At 34.5% G+C, this 16,311-nt stretch overlaps 1 protein-coding gene across 1 annotated transcript in view; it reads left to right on the top strand.

Moving 5' to 3' along the window:
• Notch (Notch homolog) overlaps nucleotides 1-16,311 on the top strand; it is a 181,821-nt gene that overhangs the window by 113,060 nt on the left and 52,450 nt on the right. Inside the window, 1 exon segment of the mRNA NM_001163898.1 lies at nucleotides 8,959-9,236. Coding sequence (NP_001157370.1) covers nucleotides 8,959-9,236 — 278 coding nt within the window.

The raw sequence follows: 16,311 nt of genomic DNA, 5'->3' as shown, positions 1-16,311 counted from the left end.
CCACGACGCCCCACCGACGCGGCTACCGCACGACACGCCCCCCGCAAATTACATCCGAGCGCTTGGCCACTCACTCCAATCACGGCGCAACTAGCTAAATTCGGTGCACATCGTTACTTAGGTACCTGCTTGGCTATGATTGTCAATTGATCGGGATGGGATTGGGATAGGTCGTGTGTCGCTTTCTTAATTAGATCACATTGGTTTATTCGTACGAAATTTGACAGCGACCTTGTCACGAAAGGGGTTTTTGCTTCATAAAAATTCATTGACGAGCGGCGGGTCGAGTCGATAGGACACGGGTTTTTTTGCGATCATGAAGTTAACAAGGGTCAAACTTGGTATAGTATAAAGTTAACAAGAAGAAATATTTGGTAAACAATTCAATTAAACATAAGAATTATCTGTGAAGAATGGTTCTGATAATAACATGAACTTAAGATAAGGTTTATTATAAATAAGAAAAATATAGACAAAGCGGCTTTATGTTTTACTTTTTTAGGCAGAATAGAAAAAAAATAACAATAAAAATCAAAATCTTACACATTTATCTTATCCGATTATTTATCAGAATAAATTATAGATATAGAACTGTTGCTTAATGTCCTTTTCTTCTTTATGTTACCAACAATCATTTTGATTCCTTTCTAGAGTAGATAGGTTCTTGGGCTTGGACTCTTGGGTTCTTGGACGGGTTAGCGCTACCTTCCTTCCTTACTTGTAACTTAACTCAATTAAGACTTCAAATTGGTGTCTTAGCGTTATAAAAGAGATCGCTATGGACTATTAGTACTAAATTCCCAAAGGTTTGACCATTGCTTACACAATCCCAAAGACGAACTTCATATTAAATAATATCTTAATAGAAATAATCTTCTTCAAAACTACACGACCGATGTTCATAAATTTTCTCAACGAATAGCTACATATAAGAAGATTCGAAAAACCCCGCAATTAAGGTTCTTGAAAACAAAAGGCTGCAGTACGGTCAGCCTGGTCGGGTCGAGTAAATCTTGCAGATAATACGATGTGACACCGCGAGATAAAAGCGCCCACGACCGTAGTAATTGACGTAATGCAAGCCCTCGGTGGTATCTCAAAGTTACGTGTTTATGAACACGCTGCGCTCCGGCACATAGGGTCTTAAAGAAATTCTTCGGTGAAAAATATGGAATTTTTTTTAAAGTAATTGGCTGCTCTATTCTACAAGAAAACTCGTTACTGTGATCCTATTGTTGGCTTAACGAAATTTATCAGTATTATATAACGTTGAACAAGATGATTGAGTTGATTGATATGTATGGAAATGGTAGTGCAAGGTAGAGGGGGAAGAGGTCGACCAAAGAAGACATGGATGGAGTGTGTGAATGACGATATGAGAGAGAGAGGAGTGAGTGTTGAGATGACGGCTGATAGAAGAGAAAGCAAGAGAAAAATTTGTTGTGCCGATTCCGCCTAGTGGTATAAGGTGGAGAAAATGAAGAAGATATAACGTTGAACAAGATACGGAATTATTTTTGCTTCTGATATTAATGTTCGAACATAACAGTAAATCTTGATAACAAATAAGACACATGAAACATAGTTTGCATACAAAGCCATAGTCAAAGGATTGGAAATATAGCCAAGGTAACAAGAACACGTCTGGACCGGTCAGCGTGTGACCCATGACTTGCGGCTACTGTTTTGTGTTATTTGTGGCCTCCCAAAGCTTACTTATATTAAGTCACACAATCACATTTGAGCTTTTGGTTTTCGGAGATTTATTAAATATTAAGGAACAATACGTATAGATATATAGAGGTAGATTTAAGAAAAAATGGATGGATTGCATGAAAAACGATATGTATAAGAGAGGAGTGAGCCAAGAAATGGTATATAATAGAAGAGTATGGAAGGAGAAAGCCTGTTGCGCCGACCCAAGGTGACTGGAAAAAGGGCAGGAGAATGATTATGATGATAATGAACAATACGTTTATCTTTCTGAATTAATTTAGATTATAAGTGTATTGACAATGAGAAATTGAGAATATAGTTGACGAAACTTTTTTTAATCAATTTATTTATGATTCACATTGATAACATAACTAAAAATAATTAGAAACAAATGCTTTCTTTGGCAAGACAATGCAGAATCATCTATTTTAGATTTCATTACACTTGACATTGACTTCGAAACCCAGACAGTTAAATATCACATTACACATTTCATGAACTCATAGCTACCACAAGATATTGTTTATATAAAATAGCATTAGTTTCATTTTATTTAGATAATCTGTAAATTTTCAGTTAAATAAATTAATTCATTCTTCAACTGAGGTGGGAATATTGTGGACATAAGAATTTATCTGTCTTCTACAAATGAGGAATCCCTTTTTTCAGCCCAGAAATGAGCATGCCCATAGTTAACTTAGTAATGGCTAGAACCGAACTGGTTGGAGCGTAGCTGTTCTCACAGGCAAAAACAGCAGGAATCTCGCGGTTAAACACTTTTTCTCGACAGCCAAGTAACGGTTCGCCGCGAAATGGGAAACGGAAATGCTGTGTTTTACAGTTTATTAAGAAAATTTTGTAATTCTGACTGAGTTAAAAATTATAATTTTTGGTAAGTTTGAGTAGCATCCTGTGATACTAAATAATAATGCAAACTAACAATGATTGGATCAAAACCTTAAATCTTCCTCAAATTTACAGAGAATATAACTGTTTTCTATAGTGAAACTTTCAATAAAATACAGTGTATTATTTCTGCTACAATACAATACACGACAGGTACGTCGTTATCAGGGAACAGAGATAACTTTGAAAAAATTAAAAAGAACTTGGTGGATACTTCAAGTAGATCTAAAACATTAAATTATGCACACTAATATCGTACTACTAAGCTGAGACAAAATCACTAATAAGATAGGTTTAGTATATTTATAATTTTTTTCTAAACAGAAATTGTTGAAATAGTATTCAATAAAACCGCTCAAAATTAATTCAGTGAACAAATAGGACGTTCCGAATATTTGTCGTATGACGTCTTATTAGACATTCACAAAATGTAATAGGAATGTAGGTGACACACGCGTTGTATCTACTCGATTTGCATTATATTCAACATGTGCTATAAATCTTATTGGCGCTAGGGCGTATTGTGCGATCATGATTCGCATGACGCGAATCATGATCAGGCCTCGTATGAGCCATCCAAGACACCCAAATTACAAAATAATTCAGATTTCACTCTCGATGCTTTCCACGCTATCCACGTTGTCAATAGCTCCGTTAATCACTTTGCAACTGGCCGTGAGTTCGTCTCCTTAACTGCAGTGATTAACAAAACGTCGAAATCAAATAATTTCACATTCCAAAGATGGGTATCACTAAATATAGGTGTGGGTTAGGTACGTTATCTCGCTATCCTCCTCGTAAGTCTAATGAAGATTGTGTGAAGAGCATAATATCTGGCTTTTTTATCACCTACACTTTAATTGTATTTGAGACCTTTTTTGGTATTCGACTACTTTATTTTTTCCTTACCTAATCGTCGCTAGCTATTATGACTACTTACGGAGCGGTAGGTGATCACGGGCTTAATGAGAGAATTGTTGACACTGATCCAAGCAAGAGCAGTGCTTCGTTGAATCTACTGCCGGGACGGAATCGCGACCTACTGAGAAGATCCGGCGAAAAATTTAGTGTCTATATGTGTATTTTGTTAATTGGATTTAAATAGAGAAAAAAAAACAAAAAGAACATTATTTTAAATTTTTTAATAATAAAATTATTTATTTTGGAAAACAATTCTTCATAAACAAAAATATGGTTAGTATATTTCCAGTATAGTAAATCGCGAACTATTGAGAAGATCTGGCGAGAAATTCAGTGCCTATGTGTACTTTGTTAGTTGGATTTAAATCGTACCAGAGAGTAAAAAAAATAAATTAAATATTAAAATTATGTATTTTGGAAAACAATTCTTCATAAACAAAAATATAGTCAGTATATCTCCAGTAGAGTAAGTTTATAACTTTATAAAATTTTATAAAACAAGACCTATAGCGTATAAAAGTACAAAATTTAAGAAAAGATCCAATTTCTCTACCGCAATATACATTGCTTGGCAGACTCGACCTATCACATCTCAGTGCACTTTACTCTTTAAAAGTTCACAAGCCCTATTGAATAACAGACTAACAGTAACAAGCACGCAACACTATTTATTTATTGCTGGCAACATTGCGCCTACAGCGACATGGCGTCCGGTGTCCCCAGTATAATTAATGGTTCCGACTATCGTTTCTGTAATAACGAATTAGGTTGGCTTTTGTTCTATTAGCTATTGTTTTCCTAATACTTTTGTAGTTCTTATTATATCTATTTAAAATTCTATATATAATACTGAACACTGTATAAACTATTATATGTATATGTACTTGTAATTTAATATAGATTTCATTGCACCTACCGTTATTTTTTACCATTATTTACTCTGCACTACATTTTGGCTGACTGATAAAGAATACCTTAGGCATTTAAGTCCGCCAATGTAAATTTTACCCATTACCAATAGTATAACCATTTTTGAAATGTTGTATTCTTTTCAATAATGTTTTTGGAATAATATTTCTAGTTTTGAATGCTCTTGATTAAATAGTGACATGTGAGACTGTTACATTTAAAACTATAAACTACTAACTTTAAAAATATAAGCTTTTAATGCAGTATGTCTGATTTCTGGAGAAAAATTATTGATAATATATTTCTCATATGGTCTTTAATGAAGATTTAGCCAAATGGCTATCCCCGGCTTTGTTCAACAACCGGTTATAATTTTTATAGACAATCTTTCGTGTATCATCTTTTTGCGAGTGGACTAAACTTTGTTGGGGCTTAATTAGTGAGAATTAACCGATCACGAAGGTATTCTTTATTGGTCAATTCAATTGTTTATGTTTCAATGACAATAACAACGTTGTTTTTGCTAAGATTCGTCTTTTGATTTGCGATTTATTATAAGCATGCTATAGATCGTTAGCCTCAGTTATTTTTATTGGCTAGCTCAATTAGCTTTCCAGTTTTCAATAATGGAACAATAGAGGTGATATAACACGCAAAATAAATCCAAATCTCTCAATGTGCCAGTTATCATGCTCGTAATTTAGATAATTTCGCGAACACTAGTTTTAATAGATAGTCATATACGTTTAATACGATATTGAAATCCATCTATAGTAGCGACCAGAAATAAACAGAGAGCAATAAACGCTTCTCACATTTTGATAAAGTCAAGAACGACGAACATTCGCAACACATCATCCTGGTAGACTTCACCCTCTCTGGGGTCAGTGCGTGGGTGAAACAGGCTTCGTGATTCCACCCACGTCTCTGAACATACAGGTTCCCTTCAAGTTTAATGTTGGTATTCTTACAATGGGATGTTGCGTCGTATCTGCAAGTGATTCTTTGAAATTCACTTTAGTAAATATTTACAGAATGAACATCGCCGTGAATAATTTTTCGGAGTGATAAATGTATGCAGATAGCATGTAAGAAACTGTTTGTTGAACTAGGGATTTAATAACAAGATTTTTAGAGGCTTTTAGATCGTTCTTTGATAAAAAAATGGTCCATACGTTGAAATTAGTAAGTAGCGTGAATCAGCATAATGACAAAGTAGTTATAGAAGTAATGACCTTCGTAAATATTGTATAGGGTATAGTATGTATGTATATCGTATGGTTAAGACATGCAAATTTACTATTTTGGCTATCTATCTATCTATATATATAAAAATGAATTGGTGTTCGTCAGTCTTGCTAAAACTCGAGAACGGCTGGACCGATTTGGCTAATTTTGGTCTTGAATTATTTGTGGAAGTCCAGAGAAGGTTTAAAAGATAGATAAATATGAAAATGCTCGGAATTAAATAAAAATAACAATTTTGTTTTTTCTTTGATGTGTCCACCGTCGGACGGATTCCTTATGTTTGTTTTAAGTTTATTTTATACAAATGTTTAGGTCTTTTATTGATCGATTGAGGCACTACGAAGTCTGCCGGGTCAGCTAGTTATTAATAATATTTGTAATTGATATTAATAATATGTATTACTATAATTAATATTTCACGCCGGTCGCTTACTAGGGCCATCACAAATCAACAAATAGTTTAGCAACAAAACTAGTTTTAAAATTGAATACATTTTTAGAGTTGTTATGAGTCTATTTCTCAATAGACGGTAATTTGGAATTGCAAATACACTTGATGATGTTAGCCTCACAAAACTAGCGTGTTAAATGTCTCTGGATAAACCAAAAGTTTTCTTATCTTTTTCATTTGTCTTAATTTCATATTTTATTGTTTTTTAAACAGAACCTTATTGGAATTTAATATGTCATACCACTTATCTAACCTATCCAACATCAGTATACGTCGTATAGACTCTGATGAAAATAATATTTACAAAGATAACGTTCCGATGTGAAATATTAATACGAGACACCTTAATGAATTAAAATAAACACTGCCTAATGAATGTATAATCAAAAACCAATATGATTTTATGGATGTTAAACTGAAATTATCATGAATACGTTCCGATAGGACGTGATGTGGCGTTGTTCATTTTCCCACAAACGCCTGGTGTGTTACCGTCGTTGGTAATAAATAGAATTTACTTCGTTTAACTAAGATAGTTTAGCGTACGTGGGCGGGTATTATGTTTAGATTGATACAAGATCTCGGCACCATAGGCGGTGACGGAGATTCCGTAATTGAAGATATGATTCTGATAAGAACCTCGAATGAGGGTAAAGTTGAGGACCAAAATCGAAGACACTTTATGACATGTTCATATTTACTTTCAACCGTTAGATCACATTCGATTGCTTTTCTAGTAGCCTACATAATCTAAATATTAAGGAGGATCGTGCTCAGTGGCGAACAATTGGAGAGGCCTATATCCAGCAGTGGACTGCTATAGGCTGATGATAGTCCGTTTTTTTTTAAGTATTACCTCTGATCTCCCTTTTTGTCTATTCGGACAACCAATGTGTAATATTTAATAATGATTAGTTGTGTAGTTAAAACGTGAAACAAATAAACAAAACATAAACATTTCTTATATTAAAAGTATGGATGTTGTTCGTTAATCACGAATTCGTCTATAAATTTTCATATACACACTCCAGTCTCTTAACCTACAATTATAGACAAATCATTCAGCATTCAAATATTACATGACCAGCTCGATTTTGTACGTGGGCTGAATTTATCTATCGATCGATAAAACCTATAGAAATGTACGTAAAATATACTATATTGAGATTCGACTATAAATTTTAAAGAAACACGATAATCAAAACGATACAGCGGATATGTAAATCAATATCCTAAGTGAACGATGTATCCGCGCTTCAAAATGTTGATGATGATTTAATACGCAATTCTTGTAATAAAACTTCTGAAAAACATGTGTGTGTGTGTACAAGAGAATGGGTTAATACGTTACGATTAATAATAATAATCGTAAATCATGCTTACTGAATATTTTAGATTTCAGAATAATCCCTCGAAGCTAATGGTAATTAGGTAGCCAACAAAAAAAAACAGAATAATCACAATCGCGACCTCATCCAACCTGTTTTCTGCAAAGAGGAATATGAGGAAATGTGATTTTAATTTAAAATCTTTTGTCGACCTGGGTCTGTCTGATTTCTGCTGTACACGAATTTTTTTAAAATAATATCTATATATTAATACGTGAAGCAAAAACTTTGTATCCCTTTTTACGAAAATTGCACAGACGGAGGAGTATGAAATTTTCCACTAGAGTAGAGAATATAGAGAAGAAGTGCACAATGCTAATGTTTTTTTTAAATAATGCATAAAAGATACATTAATTCAATAAAGAAAACATTACACACACTACCATATATTTGACACAACACATATATATTATATAAATACATATACTCTTTGTTTATTGTCAATTGTCAAACTTTTGTTAGTATTTAAAGTCTGTGGTCAAATTGAGAATAGATGAATATTGTTTGTCTTTATTAGTATTTATGTATAGTGTAGTTTTGGCGAAATCTGTGATTATATTATATGAGTATAATAGTATTTGACAATAGAACCATAATAATGTTTAAACATAGATTTTGAATTGATTAAAGTCGAATTTCGACTACTGCGGGATCACTAGTCCCTATAAAACTTTTACGGTTCACGTGATTAAAAAAAAGAGAACTAAGCGTCTAGCGCTGCACATGTAAGCGATTTTCTAGGCGCGGGCGCATGTCGTGTCGCGACGTATCTGCTTTATTTATTGTTGACGTCCGCCACTCGAGGCGCATCTGCTACGGAAATCGGTGCATACATATGTATATTTATTTCAGATACTCGGCTCATTGAATAATTTAGCTTAGATATGCATACTATAAACTTATACTAGACGCTGCATCATGCCGCATATATCGCATTAAAACTATATAATCTCGAAACTTACTAATTTTACAGGAGAGTGTTTTAAAGGTTTAACATGTGATTTTTTTTAATTTTTAGTCTGTGTAAAATTTATTTTTTATTTTGTACCAGTTACATTATCTGTCTTTTATAGTAAGATAAAAGTATGTTTTAATTTTGTTAATAGTAGTCAAAACATAAGTAAATTAGAAAAAAAAACTAAAACTAAACAATGCCCTCTTTGACATTTCTAGAAAAATACTCGTGATACCAAATGATTCCGCATATTAACTCAATTTCGAATATTTTTAGAAATTGTACACTTTTAATGCGAAAAGGACGAGATTAGACGCTGCGTTAATTACAATTACGCTTTCGTCTTTCTCGCTAGTAATAGTAACATAGTATTTATATTGCATTTTTTAGAGCAAATAATTACAATTTACAGATTAATCATTAATTTAATTGAATGAAATTGAAATGATTGTCTTTTGTTTCAGCTGCACCACAAGATACGCCGGTGAATTCTGCCAACACCTAAACCCTTGTCATAGCGAGTCGAGCTCGAGATGCCAGAATGGCGGTACTTGTCGCGTCAGACCCGGAGTCGGCGGCGGCCCCCCGTCTTTCGCCTGTGATTGTCCCTTGGGGTTCAGCGCTTCGTTATGCGAGATCAGAGTACCAGCAGCATGCGACTCTGCGCCTTGCCTTAATGGAGCCACGTGTCGGCTCACCTCTATTGAGACCTACGAGTGTGATTGCCCTCCTGGATACACAGGTATGTCCTTTTTTATATCCCTTTTCATTACGTGAGTTTTCTGAAACAGCCTTACTCGTGAAACATTCAATCAAAAGGTAACAAGATTTGGACTTTTTATTGTTGAGAAAAATATTTTCGGATACCCGGCCGATGGAGATCGGATGGAGTAATGTCGGACTCCGGCGCCTCCGAAGAGAGAAAGACACGTGAAGCAGCATGAACTTTACGACTAATCAAGAGCTGGACCTGGCTTTAAATCATCCGTGACTTTATACGCCATACGTCCAGTGTACTCATAGCTTTTTGAATAATAATAAACTAAATTAACAAATTAAAAAGAAACAGATATTTTTAAAGCCGTATACTCACTCACATGCCATTTTGAGTCTATTGCAAATGTCCTTTTAAGATTTAAATATACCATAACATTCGGCATAGTTACGATTGTCCAACAAAAGTCACATCTCTACCAATTCCAGTGATCTCACTTTTTTAAAATTCATATCTCATTACCCTTTGCGATTATCAATATTGTAATCATTATAAATCTGAATGACAACGACGGAATTCGACTATGTCATAACAGCTTGAAAAACCTAATGGGGATTACTTTGGAACGGGTTTGAGCTCAGCCTGAGAATTTATAATTGATTTAATTGAGATCCAACAGCTTTTTAAGTTGCCCGGACTACGAAGACCCAGCTTTACGGGTCCAGTTTTCTGTAGTTATGCACCGTTCAACTAATATAATAAGTTTCGTTTGGCGTAGAACTTTGTTTAATTTCACCAAAAGGTATTTAATAAAATTATTAAGTTGGTAGAATATTATTTTTGCGAATTAATATCACTTTTTATTACCACACTAAATAGGACAACTTTTTTTTATTTCTTAGATGGGTGGACGATCTCACAGCCCACCTGGTGTGGTTACTGGAGCCCATAGACATCTACAACGTAAATGCGCCACCCACCTTGAGATATAAGTTCTAAAGTCTCAGTATAGTTACAACGGCTGCCCCACCCTTCAAACCAAAACGTATTATTGCTTCACGGCAGAAATAGGCAGGGGTGGTGGTACCTACCCGTGCGGACTCACAAGAGGTCCTACTGCCAGTAAACGTGCTCACGGTCTACTAGGTGTAATGTAGATATCGAAGGTCCTAGATAACACAAGCTGTTCCACCGTTCAGCCCGGTTCATATAACTGCTCCACGGCCGAAATAGGCCCGATAGTAACACCTATGAGTATACCTGACAATAAATGCTGCCTCCTTGTTGCCATTTAGATAATTTACCTTTTAATTATGTCTTCGATCTGTGTAAAATTATTACATAACTAGCTGTACCCGTCCGCTTCGCTGGGCATTTAAAATTAACATTATTATTTCTCACCCCCACAAAGATTCTCATCATTAAAGCCCCCGCAACTGGTGTAGGGAGTCCAACACTCGTTTAAATATTAGCCTCCATTAAGTACATGTATTTTCTACATGGATACCAAGTTTCAAGTCAATCGGATGCATGGTTCAGTAGTTATAACGGAACATCCGTAAAAACTACTGTAGATTTATATATTAGTATAGATTAATATAACCACTGTCTCATATTTTTTGTTTATTTATTTATGTACACACAAAAAAGAAGACATATTACAGAGTAATAGGAAAATTATGTACAAAGACACTGTACATTTAAGTACACACTTAAATAATTCTTCATTCTTTTAAATCTCTTATCCGCGTGAGAATGATAATCAAACGTAATTACAGATTGGGTTTATACCACAACATTTATAAATAAGAGGAATCTGTGTTGTATGTTAATTTAGAAGCCTTGATCAGGATTCTGTTTGGATACGCAACGAAGATTGAAGATAAGAGGATGATAATTAAGCTTCTAGAGCCCACACGTGTTGATATCATGCATCTAGTCAGTAATCTGGCTTAAAGCAATTTTATTTTCTCATTCATAGGGTTATGCTAATTTGGCGAGAGTACTAAAACTCAACAGTTTACATGAATTAATAGACCTTATCTCTTGCCTATCTGTTTGAATACATATCTCCATCATCATGAATCCATAGTCATCCACTGCTAGACATAGGCCTTCCACAATTTACACCATTTAGCTCGGTTTTTGTCCTTCCTCACTCATTTCTTTCAATGCAAACAATTATTATTACCCTATTAGAAAAGAAACATATTAATTTACTAACTTAATCTTTAGGATCACTGGTGGTAGGACCTCTTGTGAGTCCGCACGGGTAGGTACCACCGCCCTGCCTATTTCTGCCGTGAAGCAGTAATGCGTTTCGGTTTGAAGGGTGGGGCAGCCGTTGTAACTATACTGAGACCTTAGAACTTATATCTCAAGGTGAGTCGCGCATTTACGTTGTAGATGTCTATGGGCTCCAGTAACCACTTAACATCAGGAGGGCTGTGAGCTCGTCCACCCATGTAAGCAATAAAAAAAAAAAAGGAACAGCGCAGAATTCTACCAGTCTAAGAGATTTCTACTATATATTTACATATAATTTTTGATTCAACATACGATATCTTGTTCACCGAGATGCCCATATATTAATAACCAAACTTTTGACACCCCAAAAATGTATATAGTCTGTTATATCCGTTATCTAAACAAAACGAGGTCATCAAAAAGCGAAACTGATCGATAGCTTAAGGCGCAACCTGTTCTTAAGTAATGTTACCTAAAATGATTTACACTACTGCAATTAATGTCTCGATTCATCGAATAATAAAATCTATGTATCTTTGAAAGTAGTTAGTTAAAAGCCGTTACGTATTCTCTACTTTGATAAAGTTGAAAGAGAGTTAATTGCAGTTAGCATTTTATGTGTTCATGTATCATTCTCTTTTGTTGTTATTTTTTTTTGACAAATATCTTATAGTTATGATGGTACCTCATCTGATGCGTTTTAAAATTCCGGTGTAACTGGAAGATATACGGACCTATATAGTGACGTTTTGTAAGCAACTTCTTGATCCCAAGCGCTTTGGCTATTTTTGTCACGAAGCAACTTCTCAAGGTAGACGGTATCAATTACTTTGTTGTATCAGTTGGTTCCATAACAGCAGTCCGTTTACTCATAAAAGTCTAGTAAATTAATAAAATAAACTAATACCTTGTTTTGCCTCTGTCCAGTGTGCTTACTGCAGAAGACTACCCTGATGAACAAAGTAAAGGGTGGTGTAAATATTCTTATACGATCCCAATCTATTCCACCAAGCCAGTTTTAGCAATAAAAAAGCAAACATTTAAAGTTACAATCCAAGTGATGAATTTATGACTTGATTTTTATCAACTCGACTAAAAATCTAAATTTATTTTTCGTTTCTTAAGAATAAAAACTCATCAATCAAGGTGCCAGGTACCAGTATGGTACCAATCCAATAGTGTCCAGCGTTGTTGATATTTGTAATTTTTATAGCCAGTTAGTTTTTATGGTCCATGTCTTTCAGATGTCGTAGAGAGTCGTAAAACACCACGACAAGTTTGAGATACGACATTGATTTACTTGTTTGATTCGAAAATGTTTGGATTTTTTGGAAGTTCACTCTAATGAGCAAACGATCCCAAGTCACGAAGAACGAGTGTCTGAATCCTACTAGGTTTTCGACAATTTGCCCCTGTAATTTGTGTGAGCAAAACATACAGATGTACGTCAAGACTAGTTTTTTTTAAAGATACGTACGTAGTCTGATCAAGAATTTGACCTTTTGTGCAGTAGTTGGGATCATTAACCAACCAACGAGGTGACGCTTTATCTGATAGAGTATGGGTTATAAAATTTGATGATCTTGTTTGTTTCATATTTAAAACTAAGCAACGGGAGCGGTGTCAACATTTTTATCAACTGTCGTTGTATTGATGAGGCATATTTGCAACGTCATATCGTTTCTGATTGAAAAGTTTAATATCAACAGCGAGAATACCGACATCCACCTTGAGACATGAGGTCTAAGTGTCAGGGCTATAGGCTGCCCCACCCTTCAAACCAGAACAAATTACTGCGGCGAAAATAGACAGGGTGGTGCTTTAGGACTACATGCTTCATACAGTTGTTGGTACTTTAGGACGAATTCCTGTCATAGTGCCATGAAAGTATGATAAAGATGACGCGAGTAGTTCCAAAATCATGCAAATGGAGTAGCTGGTTACATTACACTAAATTAAAATGAAATACGTTTTAATATTTGGACATAATATGTATGATTAGTTAACTAGGCAAATGTTCAAAATTCTATTAAGTCCCACTGTTGAAACAAGGAAAACCATAATTTACTACATATAAGTATTGGGATTTTATTACTGACCATAATCTGAGCAAAACCTTTAACGATGCTTATTAGGAGGAAACGAGGCGCTAGATATTGTAAAGGTACTTAGGTTTTTATTGCCGTCTCTTTCATGTAGTGCAGGATTTCGATATTCAAGAAAGAGACGATAGAACGGAAGTTCCTAGCTGGATTTGTCGTTAAGTAGATGGATAATTGGAATTACAACGCAGTTTACTCGGCAAGTCATGTTTAGTGTTACCCAACGTTTTAACATTTTAATTTGACTGGGGCTACCATTAGTCTGGCTATTTTTATTGGATGTTTATCCATAAAGATTGTGAAATATTTCAAATTACTGAGTACCCTGCGAAATGATTCCTTTATCTTAATTCTTTTCATTCTTTCTTTTATCGTGGTACTACCATGTGTTTTTATTTTCGTTTGTACTAGAAAATATTCTAAGGTGTCTCTTGAAAATTCCATATAGAGATCTATAATAAATATTAGTTGCAATATAAGTTAATTTAAAATTTTGAAATAACTTATTTAGTTCCAGTTATTAATCGTGAAGCCCTTTTGATTAACTGTAGGAAATAGTGCTTACCGACCTTCTTTCTCTTTTTTTTAAAATGATAGTAATAAAAAATAAAAGATAATGTAATTCATAAAATATATCTTAATCCAGAGGCATCAGAAATTAAAGTCCAATTTCGATCAATGGTAGAACTCTAGTTAAAGTTAAAAGTGTTGCAATTACACCACAACACATACATAATATATATACGAGTAATTTCAAATTATTTCTAGAAAATCATGATTCATAATTACCACATACTAAGTTCACACGAATTTTGTGATTTCCGAAAATAATTGAATAACAAACCATAATGTGATGCTGTTTTAAGAATAATTATCCATTAGCGTGTATGTGAAAGTTAATAGAAAGGCAAGTATCGGTATACCGGCAGATACTAGATAAAGTGACGCTTATTAAATTTTCGTGTCTCCAGCATCCGTGTAATTTTGCAAATTGATGCGTGAATGTTCCGGTTTGGTTTTCTTATTGTCTTTTTTCTCAATGGGTTACCTTATACTGGTGCAGCCCAGAGACTCCAGAGAGGTCCAGTTTTGGTCACATTACCTCGAGTTCTGAGCAGCATTGAAATAACGATTATCTCGGCCTTCAAACCAGAAGGCAATAATGTTTGATAGAAAGAAGCAATTTATGTTTTGTTAAGTAAACATTTTGTACTGATTGCTTCGTTGGTTATATCGAACTGGCGACTAAAAAAATAACACATCTTTTGCTTTGCTCATATTCCAAAATTGTTTTAGCGGTAAGTTGTTTGATTGTTAGACATGTGAATGGAACGCATTTACCTCCTTTGCTATTTCCAAGCTTCGTTTCGGAAGCTCGATCAACCAAAACAACAAAAAAGAGAAATTTCCTCTCACTCCGAAAAAATCATTTAAGAATCATTTTTACTGGTGGTAGGACCACTTGTAAGTCCGCACGGGTAGGTACCACCACCCTGCCTATTTCTGCCGTGAAGCAGTAATGCGTTTCGGTTTGAAGGGTGGGGCAGCCGTTGTAACTATACTGAGACTTTAGAACTTGTATCTCAAGGTGGGTGGCGCGTCTACGTTGTTGATGTCTATGGGCTCCAGTAACCACTTAACACCAGGTGGGCTGTGAGCTCGTCCACCCATCAAAGCAATAAAAAAGAAAATACATTATTCGTCTTTAAGCTTGCATCTAATTGAAATGTACCATTACAACAGCAATTGAGCTTGTTTCGGCCAATCAAAACTGAATTCCTTATCGTTACGTCAAGTTGATTAGTCATATGAGCGAACCAATTAAATTGGTGACCGGCTGCTTTAAACGTTGTCAACTGCATCGATCGCCTTTAATTCGTCGGTTAAATTTATTTACGTTTCCATTAAAAATACCTAAGTATACATTTATTAACATACATGAGGATACGAAAGTGTTTTTGCAAAATTAATTCCGGACATATGCGTGCTCGTTAATTTTTCATGACCGGCGTTGAATAATCTTGATCATGTCATCAGAAATATTCCCGGTTAGTTTCAACACCGGTTTTAAAAGTAATAAGTATTTGTAGAATTAATTTTAACTAGGAAAACGAAGGGAATTTTACAGTGAGATAATTTAGAATTCTTCGCAGATTTTGTTGGCCCTTATTGATGAATCCAGCCAAGTTGGTATAAAATATGCTACAAATTAGTTTAATTAAATTGTGCCAAATCTATTTTACGCAGATTGTGTTCTTGAGAGAAAAGTTAGCTTACATTAAAATGTCCAATTAAATAAATTAATATTATAGTCTTTTAAAAACTTGATTTTAGATAAAATTTTAAATGCAGTAATAAATAATCATTAACGATGGCAGCAGGTGGACGATTTTGAAAATGATATACGGTTTCGCATTGGAATATCTGAAGTATTTGGTGAAATGCGTTCTGATCATCTTAACGGTGAACCTACATTCCGAATCGACGCTAAAGCTTGAGGAGAAACCATTTGAAAACGACTACTTGAATGAAATACTTTTTATTTTTGTCAATTTTTTAGAATTGATTGACGTGACTATAGAAAACACATATAATATGTATAGACAGACGAGACTCTACATACATTATTAACCTTTGTTCTGTAGACCATTTTATTTGCACCACAATATTTTATCGTCATTTAAGAACCATTATAACTCTTATCCCAACTTGCTGTTGAATAGTTTCATTATGTAACCAATAAACATTATACT

Source organism: Bombyx mori, chromosome 15 (assembly GCF_030269925.1).
Source record: "Bombyx mori chromosome 15, ASM3026992v2".
In the NCBI taxonomy this organism is placed as follows: domain Eukaryota; kingdom Metazoa; phylum Arthropoda; class Insecta; order Lepidoptera; family Bombycidae; genus Bombyx; species Bombyx mori.
This window is presented reverse-complemented; position numbering and strand designations above follow the sequence as displayed.